The sequence below is a fragment of the Pinus tabuliformis genome, chromosome Q (assembly GCF_031772625.1).
Source record: "Pinus tabuliformis cultivar Carrire ecotype Pingquan chromosome Q, CPIR1, whole genome shotgun sequence".
Taxonomy (NCBI): Eukaryota; Viridiplantae; Streptophyta; class Pinopsida; order Pinales; family Pinaceae; genus Pinus; species Pinus tabuliformis.
In genome coordinates this window covers 1,181,488,966-1,181,510,295 of record NC_142296.1, presented here as the reverse complement: position 1 = coordinate 1,181,510,295, position 21,330 = coordinate 1,181,488,966, and the positions used below count along the sequence as shown (strand labels likewise).

The window sequence follows — 21,330 nt, the reverse complement described above, 5'->3', positions numbered from 1 at the left end:
TTATTAAATATTAAAAAGTAAAAATAAATTCTATAGGAGCTAAAAAATTCAACGTTATTAACTATATATTCCAAATATACAATAAGAAAAAACATATAAAATTATTAGATTAGATTTATATTTAGGCCGATAGGCCTTCCCTTTGAAAGAGAATTTCGTCGTCCCTTTCAATCTCAGGTTGACACCTGGGATCCATATTCGGCGGGCTCTGTTTTTTCTCCGTGCCGAGAACTTCCGGGTTTTCGTTTATTCGGCGGGTTTCTGTTTATTCGCGCCGAGAACTTCCTGCTTTCTCTGAGGTTCGTTGCGCGGGGCTCATATTACTCCCTTACATTTAGTGCTGCGCGAACCTGCGGACAGTCTGAGAGGTTGAATGTTTCCGTTCCTCCATTCTCGGGAAACATATCCATCCAGACAGTTTACAGTATCAACGGCTGGGATGCCTATGCTTGGGCATTCAGGGCTCCTTCTGATTTAGTCGATGTCATTCTTCACAACCCTGGCGTCGAAGAAGATCCGGCTTGTGGACCTGTCTTGGACGCAGTGGCCATCAAGGAGATGGTTCCCCCGAAGTTCACAGGATGTAATCTAGCTTGGCTTCTTGATTTCTTGCATTGCTGGTTTCTTGATTTAGTGCTTTCTTGGTTTCTTGATTTTTATTTTGGAGATGGTTCCAACTTCCCCCTAAGTTCACAGGATGTAATCTAGCCTCGCTTCTTGATTTCTTGCTTTGCTGGTTTCTTGATTTAGTGCTTTCTTGGTTTTTATTTTGGAGATGGTTCCCCCGAAGTTCACACACGCTCGACTTCTTGATTTCTTCTATTAATTCGCTCCATGACCGGGTTTCCTGGTATCTTATTAGGCTTAATTCATGAATTGGAATTCTTCTTGCAGGTTGCGCTCTCCAGATAGCAGAAGGCGTACTCTTCAATACCCAGTTCCAGATAATCGGAACCCTTGCCGTAGGTAAGATTAATGCACCCATTTTTTGCTTTACGGTTCATTATCATTGATACACATGATTATTTTAGGGTTTTCACCTCACGCCGTGCACTTCTCAGGTATGCTTCCACTAGGGTTCGGGAGTCTGGCAGCTTCTCAACACTGATATCCTTGGCTTCACAGGTGCTCTTTACTGACTTACTTGCAGCCTTACGGCGGGTTAAAGAATTATAGGAAGAGGGTTTACATTCTTATGTTATACCGAACTGAATAGTTTGCTTATCGAGAGGTCTCCTGGCCAGTATTAACCCTGTGGGGTTCATAATTTATAACTGTGCATTTTGCAACTTTGAGTTTTGGACAGCTCGTGTAAAAATTTGGGGTTTCCATTTAAAGAAAATGTTTTGACTTCTTCTGTGTATAGTGTATAACTGTAATTGCTAGACAGAACTCTTCTGCGGGGTGATATAATTTTTTTAAAGGAGCATGGATGCAGATTGATATTTAATGTTTGTTTTCCGATTGTGGCTGTCGTGTTTAGTTAAATGGTTTGGTAATTTTATAAAATTGGGAATAAGCAAATGCTACAGGTTCTTTATCGGTTTCCTGTTGACTTCAAATAATTTTTCCTTTCCTTTGAAAAGGTTTCTCTGTCGCACTGGTTATAACATACCAGAGCCAAATATTACGATTTCTCTCTCTCTCTCTACAGAGATATAAATTAGAGTTGTGTTTCTTTTTCAGTTTATTGTTCCCTGTTCTTTAAATGTGAACAGAAGAATAAATTCATGCACCCCTAACTTCAATTGGTTTATTCACCATGAGAATCTTTTGTGGGGTTCTGGACGGGGTCGGTATCAGATTAGCAGCCTAGTCCTAACCCCCTCGACTGTTGAATAATTAGTTTAACCCATATTAATCAGAACGATTCCATCACTCTCTTTGTTCTACCGCTTAATTTACTTTTCTTTATAAAAGCAGGGAACGGTTATATACTCTTTTCTTAATTTTCCGGGTCTTTCCTTTCGGATTTAGTATATAGGTTGATTCACAACCCAAAATCCTCTTTGTCCTCCAAAGTTCGATACTCTGCCTTCTAAGGGAAATAATAGTTTTATCTGTAACACACCTAAAAGTCATCAAATTCATTCAGAGTTCTTCCTTTTTAAAATAAAATGTTGGGTCTACTGTTCCCACTACATGTTTATTTATATATCTACTGCACATCATTAATAGGACTTATACAGTTTCGATTACAACAGAATGTATATATTGGAACCATATTTCAATACTGTTAACAGTAAATTGTAAATAATTTCAATCATGCATTTAACTACAGATTTCAAGTCATTTTTGTGTACTTATCTGCCTTATGTTAAATCCATGAATTCAACAGGGTAACTTTCTCCACCCAACCTTGAGAAGGGCAATGTCGTCCTCTTCTCCCCCCAAATGAGGTTATCCACTGGCTCAAGTCCAGCTCAAGTTATCCCTCTTTTGACAACGTCCTGTCAATTTCAGAGACCCCCAAATGAGGTTATCCACTGGCTCAAGTGCAGCTCAAGTTATCCCTCTTTTGACAGTGTCCTGTCAATTTCACAGACCTTTAGGTTATCCACTGGCTCAAGTCCAGCTCAAGTTATCCCTCTTTTGACAGCGTCCTGTCAATTTCATAGACCTTTCTCATCCTTTTTCCATAACAAAGACTGAACCCCTTTCTTTCCACTCAATTTCACATACCTTTGTTATCCTTTTTCCATAACAAAGACTGAACCCCTTTCTTTCCACCGAGACTTCCTTTTATCTCCGAGAAAGAAAGGTACAACTGTCTCTAACTGTTTCTAACTGCGTGGAGGTTTCCCTCTTGAATTATGGAACTCCGTAAACATATTAAAAAATATCATTAGGCTTATTTACCAGTCTCAAGTAGGTAAAGTAATTCAAATGTATGTTATTCAATATTTAATTATTATAAAAAATATCATTAGGCTTCCAGGAGCCTTATTTATCAGTCTCAAGTAGGTAAAGTAATTCAAATGTCATCCTCGAGTGTTACTCCCGATCCCATGTAATGCGAGATTGAGTTTTTGTTGGTTCAGGGGTTACTGCAACTTGTGCCCATTTTTGTTATGCGTTTGGTTAGATTCATACCAGCAGGTGCTCATTAGAATCCTCAAGTAGTCAACTTTACTGAAAATGCTAGAAGCATCCTTGAGATTTTCTGCAATTAATATGCTGGTTTGTGCGTGAAGGATAAAATAATGGGGGAGCTGCATGACCAGGGAAAGACGATAAGCGATATTGAAGAGAGTTTGAAGACCATTCCTCTGTACCCAGAAACTATAAGTGCAATCAAATTTGCCTTCTCCATGGGGTGGGTTATGATATCATGGCTCTTTCTCCTCCTTTTTAGTTTATTAGATTTCACTGAAGAAGTCTGCATTGATTGTAATCAAGTATTCTTTGGTTGTTGTGGTGTTGCAGGTGTGAACTTCGAATTGTGAGCGATGCTAATATGTTCTTCATAAAGACCATTCTTCAAGCCCATGACCTGCTCCAATACTTCACTGAGATTAAGACAAATCGAGCATTTGTTGATGAGAAGGGGAGATTGAGGATTCAGCCTTTACATCCCTTTACTGAAGGCCCTCCTCATGGCTGCGGCCTCTGCCCTCCTAATATGTGCAAGGTATTCATTATTCTCAACTGTTACACATTAGCAAACACCCATCTAAACTGGGGTCTCATATGCTTATTGCTATAGAATATCACATGTTCTGATATGTATATTTGGACCTATAACTTATAATTTACAGGTCCGATATGCAAATATGGAGTTATGATATTTATTCTATAGGACATTTGTCTGAATCTGAGATAATCAGGGTTTAAATGTATTTCTGCTTCTGTTGTCTGTACCCAATGGACAATGCATCCAATGAATACACCCAAAGAGTTGATGGATCCTTCCATCCCTTTTCTGACTCTGGAATTCATCTCACTTTTCTTCTCTGAGTGCAAATAGTTATTAGAGAAATATTGCATGCTGATAGTTTTCTGCGTTGCAGGGAGCAATAATAGATGAGATTATGCGAAAGTCCTTGGAAGGGGAATCAGGAGAACCAGCTGATAAAAAACAATTTATTTATCTTGGGGATGGAAGTGGAGATTTCTGCCCTTCCTTGAAGTTGAGAGATGGAGATCATGTTTTGCCCAGAAAAGAGTAAGTGATACCATTAAACCAAAACTTTGTTTCCCAGGATTCTTTCTGTGATATTAATGTTAGCCAGTTCTCATAAAACATTGATTAATCTTTTGGCAGATACCCGCTGTGGAAGCTTATTCAAAAGAACCGTGATCTTGTCAAGGCTGAAGTGCATGAATGGTCTAATGCAAAAGATGTTGAAGATTTGTTTGTCAAGTTACTCGAGCCTTAATTATTCTAATCTCTGTCACACACAACATATATGCTAACCCCCTTTTCCTGCTCTGCATGATTACATTGATGATATGTATTAATGGCTCATATTGGTGTCTGGATGCATTGTCCATATATTTTTATAAAATTCTATTCAGAAGTTTCGCTGAAAGCTCACTTCAAAGTGTGCCCCTCCAAGAGATGTACATAGATTTATTTGACTTTGAATGTCATCTCTGTGATAACAGTACATCATATACGACAAAATCGAAATTCTGCTTAAAGCAATTGTTACATGAGCAGCTATATTGAATATTCAAAATTTGAAAGCTTTTTTGCTTTAATTTTGGAAGTTCTATGGAGAACATGGATGTTTAATAAGTATGTGCTAAATTCTTGACTCAAAGGTTGATAGCAAAAAGCTAGGAAGGCTGTAAGTTAGGGAGTCGAAGAGTAAGATAAAAATAAAAAATGAATTTGTATAAAATTATAGTTAATGAAAGATGAAATATTTAAAATATTTTTATTGAAATTTGATAAATTGAGATAAATAGTTTAAATTTATTTTTGGATATCAAAATTCTGAATTTATTAGGATGGCTTTAGAGGAGTAAAATGAAATTGTATAAAATTATAGTCAAGTGAAAAATGAAATATTTAAGAAAGATGAAATATTTGAGATATTTTTATTGAAATTTGATAAATTGAAATAAATAGTTTAAATTTATTTTTGGATATCAAAATTTTGATTTTATTATTATGGTTTTAGAGGATTAAATTTTTGGGGTGAATTTTTTTTTTTTGAAGAATTGGTAATATTACAACTTCAAATCTATAATTGTTCAATTTTTCTCATACAAATTCGGATAATTGTTCAATTTTCCTCATACAAATTCTTGGGAGGAAGATTCCCGGCTTTTTCGCTATAAATTCCAACATACATCCCATAGATACAGTGCTTCAAGGCTCTGCAGAAAAGTTGATGTGTGTTCTTTGTATTCATCAACAAGCAGGACTTTGCTTCATGGTAATCACCACAATTTTTACTCGTATTTTTTTTTGGGTTAGTTTGATCTACGGGGATTTGAACCATGGTTTACATAATATTTTGTTAGAAGGGCACGGGGATTTTAATTCACTTTACTGTAGGGTTGCAAACACTAGGTGTGTGCATTTTGTGGTGACAAGGAGAATTTAAAATGCTCTTTATGCGGGAAGGAAAATCAAAGCATTGAGTAGTTACACAACAAGGAGAAGCTTATCATTTGTGGAACTGCTTCCAGGATGTTTGAATATGAGAATACTCGTTAGAAGTTAGTGAAGTAAGTACTCCGAGGCATTGTTTAGTGATGATGATTGATCCTTAATCTCAATTTCACTATTAGATTTCCCCACTAAAATGTTTATAGATTGTGTGAAGAAAGATCACATGCTATGAGAAAAATGTTAAATTTTGTAGGAATTTTGAGTTGGCATATGAAGAGAAATTTCTTCAGCTTCAACACCAATGTAAAACGTTAAGGGCAACAATTGTTTATAAATTGAGTGCTCCTTAACTTCATTTGAATTTTTTCTTGATCTCTGTTCACCTCATTTGAATTATGTTTGTTCAACTATGATAGTGTTATTATATAAGCATAATTGTTATCAGTTTGCATTTCTGTTAAAGTTAATTTCTTCATTTCATTAAACTAAAATAGTCATCTTATATTACAAAATCTATTTATATAGAATTATTCAAATAACTTTATATGATAATTATTTACAATAAATTAAATGTTCTCATATTGATAATAATAAAAAAATAATTTACATTATATGTAGACATTCCCGCATTGTGATTATATTATGACCTTAAACTTAAAACAAAATTTATTCGAATATATTTAACATAATTATTTTTAAAATAAATTAAAAAGAGTTTAATTTTAGAGTTGTGGTTTATTTTAATAATTAAAATAGAGGGAGTGGGATATTTTATTTTCAAGGAGAAAGAACCTTACACTCAAGCTTTTTGCCACTATCTTTCAGTGAACTTGTAAGTCTCCTTGTTCACAAGGACTCTAGAGAAGAGCAGAGGTTGAGTAGCTCCTCAAAATAATCAATGGTGGTTACAATGTATCCTACCTCTTACTTGACTATTATTTCATATATGAATGTTGGAAGTTGTTAACCCAATGAAATCGACTTCCTCCTATCAAGTATAATTATTAGTTTTTATGAACTTTGTTGTTTCCATTTATAGGGTAGGAGGGAGGAAAGGCTAGGTCATTCTGGTACTAATTCCTCACAAGGGAATAACAACTTTCAACAACAACAACCTTATGTATATAAATTAAAATATGTCAATACATATGGCATATGGCATACATATCTACAAATACCTCCTTTATACAATTTTTTCCAATTTAAAAAAACTATCGGCCTCTCTTTGCACCTTTTGGGGCAATTGCTAGTTATTAAATATTAAAAAGTAAAAATAAAGAGTTTGTAGAAAAAAGAAACGGCAAGAATTCGTTTATATATATAATTTAAATGGTTTTTTCTTAATTAAAAGTTTATTTATTTTATTTTGAACATAACATAAATTGCTTTTGTTTAATTAAAAATTTATTTACTTCGAATATAACAAAATACTTAAATCACCCTAGAAACATAAATATATGATATAAGTAAAAGTTTATTTCTTTACATATTATTTTAAATGGGAGAGTTTTTAATGATGAGTTAATCTATATTTACTTATAGCAATTAATGATTAACTTTATTATTTATTAGACATATAAATTAATAAGCTTTAATTATATATATATATATATAAGAAGAATGCCATATTTGATAGCTAAGATATTGTATAATATGTGTAATTATAAATTGTACATGTAATAACATTAATTTTATATAGGGAATATATCGTCTAGGGCTCTGTTATAGGGTTTTTTCTACATAGTTGTTTATGGCTAGTTTTGTGGGAGTAGGCTTAGCCCCTTCTTTGAGTCAGATTGTCTCAGGAGTTCATAGGAATGCTAGTTTGACTGATAATCCCTCACAAACTCCTCATCATTTGCATCCTTTTTAAGATCAACTAGAGGAAATGGAGATATACTCACTTAGAGAAATCATTGCTTGTAGCATTTTCGAAAAATAAAATTCTAGGGTGTTTCCTGCCAAAAGTAATGTAAGATCCAAAGTATGAGGTCAGATCCAATAAGATTGCAGAATATGTCCAATATATGCAGGACCATGCTTCGAACTACAAGTTGATCAGATTATGACCTTTTGAAAAGTCCCTGATTGGTTGGATCCAAAATAATTAAACCTCAAGGGACAAATAGATATGGAGCTAGGAGAAAAAAGGATATTCACAATATTTTTTTTCTAGCTTGGTGGATAGAGTGTTTTTTAAAGAGGGTCTTACTTTATTAATAATTTCGGTCTCTTCATGCGGTTAAGGAAAGAGCGATACAATCCTAAGAAGGAATACTTCCTTGCTGCCCATGTATGGGTTCAACTCTTTTCTCTCCGAACGAAATATTGGGAGGAATAAATCCTTGAAGGCATTGGAAATACCATTGGTAGTTTTATCAAGGTTTCTAAGGAAACTGAGAGAGGGAGATATACATCCTATGCGAGGATATATTTCTATATAAATATTTCGCAACCACTCCAGCTTCAATAGACATTTATTATTAGAATAATTTTTGGAAACAAAAACTAGATTATGAAAATGTCTCATTTAGATGCAAGAGTTGTTGTGAATATGGACATCTTTTTAGAGACTATCCTATGATTGCAAAGGATTTACTAACAAATCAATCAAATTATAAATATCAAGAGGGTTTTGAAAAATTCTCCTAAAGGAAAAGGAATTTGAGACTCACGGAGCCACAAATTTTGGTCAAAACCTTAGATCTAGAAATAATTTTGCATCTCTCTCCTCTCTAGACAAGACCCCAATGCAAGAACATAATTAATCAATCCCTCAAACAACTTCTAGAAGTACTCCCAAATATGCGATACCCCCAACAAAGCCGAAGAAAAAGAATCCAGAAGGTAATCGACAAAATTCTTTGCCAAATGAGTCAACTAGCTTAGTAATGGAAGAGCACGAGACTGAAGACCTCCCAAACAACATGGATTTGGATGATCCATGCCCGTTGATTACTTTTGCATAGGCCTATCTTTTTTTGTTTCTATGATGTAATATTAAACTACATAGTGTTTTCATATGTTTTAAACAATAAAAAATTTATAATTTTTTTTCCTTTAACTACACTATTCTCATAACTATATATTTTTTCAAAACAATATAATAAGTTGAGAAAATCTAATATATTTTTAAAAATCAACTATGGTTATTGAAAATGTTCATGAAAATTGATTTTTATACTTCATGTTGTGTGAGGGACTATTAAGACATTATTATTGTTGTTAGATAGGTTTGGATTCTCCACTGCCACAATGCATAATTACAATTAACAAAATATCTTAATTTACTAATCAGTAAAACCTAAATTGTCAAGATTCTAAACCTTAACACTAACTTGAATTCAATATTTTTACTTTAATTTAGTTATATTTAAACTAAGCGACATGGACTAACTATGTAGCACTTGTTTCTATTTTATTAAGATAGCTTTGGTGTTAATGTTGAAGCTTCCACAAAGAGAACTTGAACCCTTTTTGGGTCAAGGAGGGAGATGAATATTATTTAGTCCATGAATGATATGTAGATTTAAGGGAGTACGGCCAAAGTTGAAAGCTCTACATGCTTGGGTTTCAAACCCTAGGGCATTTTCTTAAGGGATATAGAGGTGACTAACCCACATGCAAAGTGATGTTTTTCAAGAAGTTCATCTATTTAATTGAGACACGAGTGGTGGTAAGCAAGGTTCCATGGTTTGTGAGCAAAGTTGTCCTTTTATGAGGCTTAAAAATCCATGTTCGACTCTATATATTGAATTGTTTTCATTAGTCTTGATTTGGACAACACTGCCTCATCTTCCTCTTGGATATCAAAACATTAGATTTGACATAGTTAAATTGATAATATTTTTGTGAGTTAAAGCTTGACTCGGTGAAATAGTCAAAGTTGCTTAGTTAAACAATGGTGGTTTTGGGCACATGGTTTTGATTGCCCATGGTCTCTATATATTGAATTGTTTTCATTAGTCTTGATTTGGACAACACTGCCTCATCTTCCTCTTGGATATCAAAACATTAGATTTGACATAGTTAAATTGAGAATATTTTTGTGAGGTAAAGCTTGAATCGGTGAACTAGTCAAAGTTGCTCAGTTAAACAATGGTGGTTTTGGGCACATGGTTTTGATTTCCCATGGTTTTGTGCTCATGGATTGGATGTAGTGAAGCATTTAAAAAGCTTGAATAATTCATTGTAATATTCTAGGGAGGTGAGTGGTGAAGGCTCACTTGGCTAGTTTGGCCTAATTTTGGCTAAGGACACTAATAGGATTTTGTTAGATGGGTTTTCCCCATATTGAGGTTTTTTAAGATAAAACATTGTGTTTATGATTTATGATTTGTTGTTGTTTGTTTTAATCTTCTCCCATTAAAATTATATTTATTTTCAGTAATTTTAACATGATATCATAAAAGAGACTAACACCTGCGGTATTTGGTTTAACGACAATCATGAATTGTATCTGAGGAAAGGGATCGTGGCCGGAAGAAGGATATGGTGGTTGCAAATGCCAATATTGAGGTCAAAGTTGTGTTGGGATCTGAATATGCCATATCATTCACTATATAAAGTCTCCATTCATAAGTGGTATTCCCACATTTATGATACTTTTCATAACAATTATACCACCAACTTTTGCTAAATGTACCTCTTTTACCTTATGGTTAATTATGATGGATTTCTTATATTTTTAATGGTTAAACATGTCTTTCATATGGTTTTATCAATGATGGTTTACTAATGACGGTTTATATGGCCAAGAAACATGTTCAACAGTTCGGTACTCAATTCTGCACCTGCACGAATGGAGAAAAAAGTAAAAAATATAAAATATGCTTTTCTTTCTCAAAGCATGACATATTAGGTGTCACATGGGCTTAATATGCTGGTGAAATATTTGGAATATACCTAGCTCACACGTGTGGGATTCTAGCACATGATTTAAGCTAGAGCCAAAAATAGGTAACATATTTGAAACTGCCATGTTATGCCTCGATTTCCGTGCATATGGTGGTGAATCTAAAGAATATGGAAAATGATTTTTTTCAAAACACAACATTTTACTTGGATCTCAAATCGTTTCTGAAAATTCGATACAGTTTAAAAGTATCAACTAGTTCTTCGAAGCAGATTTGTACAAAATTTAAGAAAAACCCACATTGGCAAAAGTACCTAAGCAATCATATTTGGGCGCAATTTTTGAGGCCATGGAATTGAATCAGGAAATTCCAAGAGAAGTTTTTGTTGATAATATGACAAATTATTTCCCATAGAAAAAAATCCTCAAAGTACATCTTGGTCGAGAATATATCACTGTTTCTTTAACACCAATTTGTATAAAATTACACAAAAATCATAATTTTGAGATTTTCCTCTAAAGTTGTAAATTCGTTTTCTAAGTTTAGGGGATTGCATCTTATCCTTCCTCAATAAATTTTATGTATAAAAAAGCCTCAAAGGGTAGAGAGAGGGAGGAGAGAACACAAGGAGGAATTTGTCATTATTATACCTACCACAGGCAATGTATAACACATTCAGTTTTTCATTGACTAGCTATTAGTTGTGTTTGACGAAAATAAATTTGCATGTCCTCCATAGTTTAACATTAATAGTTGAATTTTATTAATTTTTCATAATATTTAAATTTATCTATTTAAAATGTGATTGGTTCAGTTCTTATAACTCTTATTTTGTCATCATTACTTGTGTACATATGTAATTAATAAAAAAAACAATGACTACTGCACATCTCACCCTCCACTTTGTAATAAAAGCACTGGTGTCACATCATTCTATATCTATTTGTAATAAAAGTATTGGTGTCACATCATTCTATATCTATCAAGAATGCTAATGAATTCATTTATTCTAAGAACTTGAGCGTTGCTATTAATTTAATAGAAGTTTTATTAGGTAGCTTTAATCTTTTCCCACACACTTACATCTCACCCTCCACTTTGTAATAAAAACACTGGTGTCACATCATTCTATATCTATTTGTAATAAAAGTATTGGTGTCATGTCATTCTATATCTATCAAGAATTCCAATGAATTCATTTATTCTAAGAACTCGAGCGTTGCTATTAATTTAATAAAAGTTTTATTAGGTAGCTTTAATCTTTTCACACACACTCCTCCAATCCAACCCACACCAACCCCTAAGAAGCGTTGTAAAATTATGGGAACAATTTATTTTTTGGAAAGATAAATCAATAAGATTAAATGAATTGTTATATACACCATCTCACAAATATAACAAGATCTACGCAATTAAATGAAATTTTAAATCTTATTATTATACAAAAATATTTTGAATTTAAATAATATAGACCTATCACTATCACTATAATAATATCTAGACAATTAACATCTAAACAATTAACACTAATTTTGAATTTTATTTAAATATATATATATATATATTTTTCTGAATGCGACTAATTCTATTATCATACAAAACAGAGATACATATAGAGTACAGTGGGCAAGGCTAAGAAGTTTTGCCAATCAGCCCTTTCCTTGCCCTGATTCCAGTTCCAAAATTGAGCAGATTCAAAATTGGAATTTGATGCTTGACCACTGAAGACACATTGACATGACACATAGAATATGAACAGACACCAGGGCCATAGACTGACCCGGACAAAGACAGACAGACACCTGAACAATTACATCCGACACATGAATAATTACATCCGACACATTGACAAAGATGTAGATGCTGCTTGGCAGAGTCATACACAGAAAACCCAAGAAAAAAGCTGAGGTTACCGGGAGCGAGTTCATTCGTCATCGGTAGTCTGGGGCGCCTCTTCGACTCGGCACCTGAAACGGAGAGAATCTTCGGAGTCTGAGAGCTGGATGACTGCGTCAGGGCTCCCTTCCTGTGCTGGCCTGCTTGGACCAGCAAGCGCTGAAGGGCCGACAGCATAGACGCAATTGGTAGCTGGGCTCGCGAGGTCAGATCCGAGCTCACGTCCAGGGGCCAAACAACTGGTTCCTACCCCAACCGGAAGGCACGTAATGGGGGATTCCTCTCTGCTAGAGCGCTGCCCATCCGGTAAACGCTCTGCCTCCGTGTTTTGAGAAACGCCAGGCTCAATCGTAATGGAGACAACCAGAGTAGAATTAGCTTGAGGGCAGGGGAGCCGATACCTGAGTGTGGGGAGCTCCATCTGACCCTCCTCTGAACGTGGGCTTCTGCTATCATAACCACCATCCTCCTCATTGCTGCCTTGGTACCTCTGAGGCATTGACGTTACTTCAATGGAGGAGGAGGGCGAATTGTGGTCTTGCCGCTGCGTGAAGGCCCTGCCTCTGGTTCCTCCTCGTCTGCTGCCCATACGCGGCCTCTCCCTCGGCATTTCTGAATTTTCCAGTTGCAGCCTTACACAAGCACCCGGAGCTCCTCCCGCTATGAAGACAAACTCAATCTCAGCACAGTTGCAGGGTGTGCTCGTTCCTTGCCCTGAAACCGGCGGAGCGCACTTCAAATCCTCACTCTCGTTCCCCTCTGAGCGGAGCAGGGCCTCAACACATTGCTCTCCCATGTTCCTCTGCAAACCGAGCACTCTCCCATTTAATCGCTCCACTGCATCGATCGCCATGCCCCTCGCGCGAGCTGAGAAGACAGGCATTAATGCCTTCGGCTGTCGAATTTCATGCGGGTTAATATCCCGCCTCGCATGGTACCCCTTGACAACGCGGGCCTGCCACCTGCCCACGTGATGGCTAACGCCATCAACACGTAGCCGCTGCACCCGCATCCGGGAGAATTTTATTTAAATATTAAAAAGCAATGTGAATCTAATTAATATAGACATCTATTTATTATAGTAAATACATAATTATTTTATTTATTTATTTCTAGTTATTTTCAATATGTTATTAATTATTGTTAAGGTATGATTCTACCCATTTATTTATTTTTAGATTATTATTAGTTTAGATTTCACTCATGCAAGTTATAATATTTAACATTGAGAACTAATATTTATTTTTCAACATTATTGAGAAATTTATTTTTCAAACATTTAATTCAACCAGAATTGGAAGGATTTATCGTAGTTTTTGCGCAATATAATGTCATGTAGATAACTGCCTCATACTCACATAAATAATATATTTACAATTAGTTATAGGGACAATATATAAATAAAAATATACTTTTTTTTTGCTAAAGCAAGGGTCGGTCCTTCTATTATCTTATCACTAAAAAATATATTACATAAAATACATCGCACCAAAGAGGAAGAGGGCTAAAGCCTTAGCAAATACTTCTAGCTTTGGGAGAAGAGTCAACTGCTTGAGAACTGGGCCTAGTGCCCAAGAAAAAACAAAACTCACTGCCTCCACCGCCCGCACTAAGAACTGAGGTCAAGCGGTCAAGGGGCAGAACGGAACTAAAACATAAAAACCCAAAAAAACTTTGAGCGGACCCGAAGAGGTGAATAGAGACCACATAATAAAGATTTCAGGTCCACTAGGGATCACCCTGACCCACTAACCTGCTCGTCGAACCTAAGCCCTTGATCTACTATTGCATGATTCAATGGCTGAGGGAAATATCGGGCGGAGAAGAAGTTGGAGGAATACCTGCCCGATGGAGGCGATATTATCTCTCCTTCGAAAGCCACATGTTGAACGATGAGTGGCATCAGAGACATTTCCAATAAACCACTTCGGGCTTTGAGGATGCCCAATGTTGGGTCCCTATAATACTAGTGATTACCCCATTACTATTATAGTTGCATCCCTTATTAATATTGTTGTGCCCCTATTATCCCCATATTGTTATTACTGTGCCCCATAGAATCCCTCTATTGTTATTTTTGTGGCTTTATATTATTATTGTTAGGTTGGCTGGGTTATATTGTGACTCCTTAAACTCCTATATATAGAAAGGAGGTTTTTTCAATTGAATCATCCAAGAATTGTTCATTTATGTAATGTAAAGGAGGTTGCCCCCTCGAAGAGGCTGAATTCTAAGGTGTTGATCTATCTTTTCTATCTTTTCTTGAGCTGGTTTCATAACATTTGGTATCAAAGCTTTGGATTCTAGGGTTTCGCTACTCCAAATAGGTCATCGTAGCATTTTCGCTAGAACTTTTTTTTTGCAATGTTTCAAAAGCTAAAAAAAAAATCATTTGAGAAGAAATCATGCAGAACCTCGGGTCTGAATTTCAGATCTTTTCGTGCTATATTTGCAGAGATATGATTTGAGGAAGTTGGTCTTTTTGCAGACTCCTGAATTACATTCCAAACAGGTGACCTGGGGAAAATCGTCATAACTTTCTCTCTGAGAATCAGATTTAAATTTCATAAGAAGGTACAGAAAGAGGACGAAATGTAGTTTCTTGTGTATATTTTTAGAGCCAAAGGTTGAAACAATGACTTGTGGCACGTCGTACAAGTTCGCTCTACTGAACTAGTCTATAATCAGGTCACTGTGGGAGATTTCGCATAACTCTTCCTTGGAGAATCCAATTTGGATCAGACTGGTGGCATTGGAAAGAGGATATAGAGGGCTACTGCAGATTGCAATTTCAGAGCTAGATGATCCGAAAGTACAGAGGTACATCAGAGGCAATATCGAGCTCCTACAAAGTGAAAAAAGGTGTGTAGATTCTTTTAAATTTTTGCTTAAGATTGGTTTATTTTGAAGGAATTCAAAGGGCATAGTAGAGAATTATTATCGGTAACTGATGCCCCGAGGAAAGAAAATGTAAACACCTAGTAAGCAACCTGAAAGCTCTAGCATGAATCATGAAGAAGAGGAAGAAATGCTACATGATATATCAAAATTACAAGAAGAAGTGCAACAAATGTCACTCTCACAAAAGCTAAGATAAATGGCATGGAAGCTAAGAGGGACGATTTGAAGATAGATTTGAAGACAGATTTGAAGAGAGACTGGCATATTTGAATACAAACATGGCAGATTTGAAGACAAATTTGACAAATTTTCTACAAGAAATACTTAATAATGGTGAAAAGGTAGTAAAGGAAACTCATGATGTGAACAAAAGAAATGTTAATCATGATTTCATAGACTCTAATGTGGGATCGAAGACCCACCATATTCCAAAAATCGATATGAGGAAGTTTGATGGCAAGGATCCTGCAACATGGATATTACAGATGGAGCAATTTTTCGATCTCAATAATGTGCAAAACACAAAAAAGGTACGTATTACAACTTTATATTTGGAACCAAATCGGTTTGTATGGTATCAATGGCTTTGCTCTCGTAACAAATTATCACTTGGGAAATTTTTACGGAAGAATTGATAGCACATTATGAGGATACAAAAAGCAACACTTTTTTTAGCCAATTGATAAGTCTCAAACAAAAGGGTTCAATAATGGAGCACATTGAGGAGTTCCAAAAATTGAACATAACGGTAAAAAATATTCCAGAGGAGCATAGGATTGATGTGTTCATAGGGACTTTAAAGGATAATATCCAGCATAATGTTCGCCTTTGGGAACCTGATTCATTAGAGAAGGCATTCAGGTTAGCAAGAAAAATGGAAAGCAAAATTATGGCAACCAGGAAGCATACCACTCACAACTATAAAGATGGAAGTGTTGTTGCCCCTAGTCTTCCACAACCTATAAGGTTTTCACCACAAAAATTGGAAGAAAAAAGAGCAGAAGGGCTTTGTTACAGTTGTGATAGAAAATACACTAAAGGTCATAAGTGTGCCGAGAAGAAATTATTCTACATAGATTGCGAAGAGGAAGAAGAAAAGGAGCAAGAAAGGTCAAAAGAAGAGGATATACTCCAGGAACAAAGCCTAGATAAAGAAGAAATGAATCCGACCATATCTTGTAATGCATTGGCGAGAATTACCACTCCTCAAACCATCAATATAGAAGGATAAATCAAGAAGAAAAAGGTAATAGTGTTGATTGATTCAAGAAGTACCCACAATTTTATTCATTGTAAGGTAGCAAAAGAATTGAATTTCTTCTTATATCCAGCACCAGAGTGTCAAGTGATGGTTGCAAATGGAGGAACAATAAATTGCTCTGGAAAGTGCCATAATATCAAGCTATCGATGGGAGAATATGTATTGACTAGCCCAATGCGTTCCATTCCAATGGGAGGTGCTGATGTTGTACTAGGAGTCCAATGGCTACAATAGCTTTTAATTTTCAAGAACTTCTGATGAAATTTTCTGTGGAAGGAAAGGAAGTTGAATTAAGGGGTATTGCAGGGAAACCAGGAAAGATAATCAGCTCTAATGGTATGACAAAGCTTCTAAAAAAGGAACAAAGGGGTGTAATTGCACAATTATGTTCGCTAGATGTTTCCACATTGGAATCATCTATTTCTCCAGATCTCCAAAAAGTCTTGGACAATCATTCCAAGGTATTTGAGACTCCCAAAGGTCTCCCACCTATTTGTGATCATGATCATGCTATTCATCTGATTCCAGGAAGTGTTCCTCCAAACATCAGGCCGTACAGATATCCCTATGCCCAAAAGAGTGAAATTGAACGTATGGTTGCAGAAATGCTAGAGGCTGGTATAACTCAACCGAGTCATTCTTTCTCTGCTCCAGTAGTATTAGTGCACAAGAAGGATGGATCATGGCGCATGTGTCTGGATTATAGGGAACTCAACAAGCTCACTATTAAAGATAAGTTTCCCATTCCTGTCATTGATGAATTACTGGATGAATTGCATGGATCAATTTACTTCACCAAGTTGGATCTTCGTTCATGATATCATCAAATCAAAATGAAGACTGAAGACATTCCGAAAATAGCATTTAGAACTCATGAGGGTCATTATGAATTTTTGGTCATGCCTTTTGGCCTTACCAATGCACCTTCAACATTTCAAGGTTTGATGAATTGCATTTTCAAACCATTCCTTAGAAAATTTGTGTTAGTATTTTTTGATGATATACTAATCTACAGCAAGTCTTGGAAGGATCATGTTGAACATGTTGACAGGGTGCTACAACTATTGGAGGAGAAACAATTATATGCAAAAAGATCCAAATTTTCTTTGGAGTACAAGAGGTGGAATATCTGGGTCATATTGTATCTCATGAAGGAGTTAAGGTAGACCCTAGCAAAATTAAAGCCATTAAGGAATGGAAAATCCCCACATCCATAAAGCATTTGCGAGGATTTCTCGGGTTGACAGGGTATTATCGCAAGTTTGTTAAGAATTATGGGAGAATAGCAGCACCTCTAACAACATTATTGAAGAAAGATGCATTTTCATGGACTCCAGAAGCAACAAAGGCCTTCGAACATCTTAAAGAGGCAATGTTTCAAGCACCGGTCTTAGCTACACCAAACTTCACAAAAACCTTTATTGTGGAATGTGATGCTTCAGGAAATGGAATTGGTGCTGTTTTAATGCAAGATGAAAGACCCATTGCTTTTGAAAGTCGTCCAATCAAGGGAGAGTTTTTACAAAAAGCTATTTATGAGAAGGAAATGTTGGCAATACTTCATGCACTCAAGAAATGGCGACCCTACCTAATGGGAAGACACTTCAAGGTAAAAACGGATCATGATAGCCTTAAATACATTTTAGAACAAAGATTATCCTCTGAAGAGCAACAAAAGTGGGTCACAAAGATGTTGGGTTATGACTTTGAAATCATCTACAAAAAAGGGAAGCAAAATGTAGTGGTAGATGCACTCTCAAGAAAGGATGAGGATGTGGAAGCATTGTTGTGTGCCATTTCTATTATCCAACCAGATTGGATAAACGAAGCAAGGGAGGAATGGAAGAATGACGAAGAAGTGTGGGCACTTATTCGAAAGTTACAACAAGATTCTAGTACGTTTGATACATTTAGCTGGCAAAATGATTCTTTATGGTACAAAGATCGCTTATACCTCTGTAAGAATTCTCAACTAAAACAAAAGATTCTTATGGAATTGCACACTTCTCCCTTAGGAGGGCACTCAGGATTTTTAAAAACTTACCACAGGGTTAAGAAGGAATTTTTTTGGGATGGCCTTAAATCGGATATTCAAATTTTTTTGGCGGAATGTTTGGTTTACCAACAAAATAAAGTTGAAACAATTAAGACATTGGGTCTATTACAACCTTTATCCATTCCAAGCCAACGTTGGGAGGAGGTTTCAATGGATTTTATCACAGGTTTACCCAAGTCTGAGGGAAAGGGTGTCATCATGGTGGTAGTTGACAGAATTACCAAGTATGCACACTTTTGTGCATTATCACATCCATTTAAAGCTAGTACAATTTCTACTGCATTTATGGAAACAATTCAAAAGCTACATGGAAACCTAAAGATTATTGTAAGTGACAGAGATCCCATTTTCACTGGAAATTTTTGGACAAAATTATTTTCTTGTCTTGGTACTCAGTTAGCTCATAGCTTACCTTATCATCCTCAATCTGATGGGCAAACTGAGATAGTAAACAAATGTTTGGAAAGATATCTTCGTTGCTTTGTATCTGATAAACAGACACAATGGGTCAAATGGTTGCCTCTGGCTGAATGGTGGTATAACACTTCCTTCCATACAACAAAAAAAATGACCCCATTTATGGCACTTTATGGATATCAACCACCATCCATCACATCATATTTAAGAGAAAATTCTAAGGTTCAAGCAGTGGAACATCACATCGAACATCAACAACAAGTCCTCCAACTCTTAAAGGATAACCTCGTGTTGGCACAAAATAGAATGAAACAACAGGCATATCAACATCACAACAAAAGAAGTTTTGATGTAGGTGATTGGGTATTCCTACGGCTACAACCATATAAGCAAATTTCCCTCAAGTAAGCTAAGAAGGATAATAAATTATCACCAAAGTATTGGTCCGTACAAGGTGTTGCAAAAGATTAGTACTATGGCAGACAAATTGGAGCTTCCTGCAGCTTCTCGATTGCACCCAATTTTCCATGTTTCATGTTTAAAGAAGGTTATAGGTGACAAGCTCCCAGTTCAAACAATATTGCCAGAACTTGATGAGGAAGGAAAAATTATATTGGAACCGGAAGCAGTCACAGAAACAAGAACTCGACAACTACAAAATCGATCAATTTCGGAGTATCTTATCAAGTGGAAGAACTTATCTGCTGAAGATTCCACATGGGAGGATGAGAATTTTATACAGAATCATCCAGAACTACTCAAACATTGAGGACAACACTTTTTTGAAGGAGAGGGGCATGTTGGGCCCCTATAATACTAGTGATTACCCCATTACTATTGTAGTTGCATCCCTTATTAATATTGTTGTGCCCCTATTATCCCCATATTGTTATTACTGTGCCCCACAAAATCCCTCTATTGTTATTTTTGTGGCTTTATATTATTATTGTTAGGTCAGCTGGGTTATATTGTGACTCCTTAGACTCCTATATATAGAAAGGAGGTTTTTTCATTTGAATCATCCAAGAATTGTTCATTTATGTAATGTAAAGGAGGTTGCCCCCTCGAAGAGGCTGAATTCTAAGGCATTGATCTATCTTTTCTATCTTTTCTTGAGCTGGTTTCATAACACCCGAAAACCCAGAAACCACTTTGACGCCCGATAACTCGGAAACCACGGATACGCTGCACTACTGCCATCCATTCGACTGCGCCACCTATTTGAACAGATGCCTTGCAGATTAGAGTAGATTATCACAATTCTTCTGACTGCCCGCTCGCCTACAGAACCAATGAGAAGGTGACCTGTGGTATTCCACTGCGAGACCCGAATATGCCAAATCTCAGGTTGACTTTCAATTGAACCCCTATCGTCCATTTGATTAAAGGTCATCTAGTGGATTCCCCTTCATGTGCTGATAATGCTCCTTGTCTGTGAGGGCCAGAGTGTGGCAGCCCTCACGCATTTGTCCTGTGGGTACCGACTCCCACAAGCAACACTTGTTGTCTTTTGTGCATCTCACCCCTTCATTAGCAAGCCAGTCTGCTACTCTGTTGGAATCTCTACGCACATGAACAAAACTAAGAGTTCTTAGAATTCTTAGGTGTGATTGAATCCAATAATAGACCTGCAAAAGTCTCCAGTGTCTCGAGACTTTGTCTGGTGCAGTGCTCGTGCCTAGCCGCTTGACCGAATTAATTATTAATTCTAAGTCAGCCTTGATGATTGTATTATGTAAATTGAACTCTATCATAATTTCTAAGCATTGCTCAATGGCCACGAGTTCAGCCATATTGTTAGTGGCCCTCCCCAGATGAATGTGAAAGATGATTTTTATGCTGCTCTCTTCATCTCTTATGACTCCTCCATAACCAACGTCCCCAGGGTTACCTTTTGAGGCTTTGTCTATATTGAATTTTAAAAAGCCATGGGGAGGGGGTTGCCAGAAAGCCTTTCCTACTGATATTTTTTTTGTTGTCTTATTTGTTCCTTGAGGGACATGAGACTGGAGTCCCAACAGTTCTAGAATGTGAATGTCCCGATGACCCGAGGGTTTCTCAGGAGGTTGCTTCCGAAGGGCATTGATAGTTTCTTTGAGCTGTTTTAGGATTTGAGCTATGATACTTTGAGCTGAGCTAGATTTATCTTTGAAGATCCCATTGTTACGTTCTTTCCAAAAATCTCAGATCAAGAATCCTGGGATTAGAGCCCAGGCTGTGTTGACTGTCTCGTTGTCCAAGAAGTCCTTCCTCCAGTTCTTTAAAGTATCAGTGATGTCATTTTCGTTCTTGTCTATCTACTTGAAGATATAGGCTGCCCAATTCCATAAGGTGGAGGTGAAAGAGCAGAGGTTGAGAAGATGATCCACAGTTTCTT

At 36.2% G+C, this 21,330-nt stretch overlaps 1 protein-coding gene and 1 long non-coding RNA gene across 2 annotated transcripts; both read left to right on the top strand.

Annotated features, from left to right (window-relative positions):
- Positions 1-888: 888 nt before the first annotated feature.
- Positions 889-1,353, top strand: LOC149223915 (uncharacterized). The gene is made up of 2 exons (XR_016249003.1): positions 889-966; positions 1,062-1,353. It is a non-coding gene; the product is annotated as an uncharacterized LOC149223915 (long non-coding RNA).
- Positions 1,354-2,634: 1,281 nt separating this feature from the next.
- On the top strand, positions 2,635-4,730 carry LOC149223914 (inorganic pyrophosphatase 1-like). The gene is made up of 4 exons (XM_089383428.1): positions 2,635-3,316; positions 3,427-3,631; positions 4,011-4,165; positions 4,265-4,730. Exons 1-4 carry the CDS (start codon positions 3,204-3,206, stop codon positions 4,377-4,379), a joined length of 588 nt encoding a protein of 195 aa, XP_089239554.1. The 5' UTR covers positions 2,635-3,203; the 3' UTR covers positions 4,380-4,730.
- Positions 4,731-21,330: the final 16,600 nt, after the last annotated feature.

Coding starts and splice junctions, on each gene's coding strand:
- LOC149223914 (XM_089383428.1), top strand. CDS start 3,204: ATGGGGGAGCTGCATGACCAGGGAAAGACGATAAGCGATATTGAAGAG. Junction 3,632..4,010: donor GCCCTCCTAATATGTGCAAG/GTATTCATTATT, acceptor TCTGCGTTGCAG/GGAGCAATAATAGATGAGAT. Junction 4,166..4,264: donor CATGTTTTGCCCAGAAAAGA/GTAAGTGATACC, acceptor ATCTTTTGGCAG/ATACCCGCTGTGGAAGCTTA.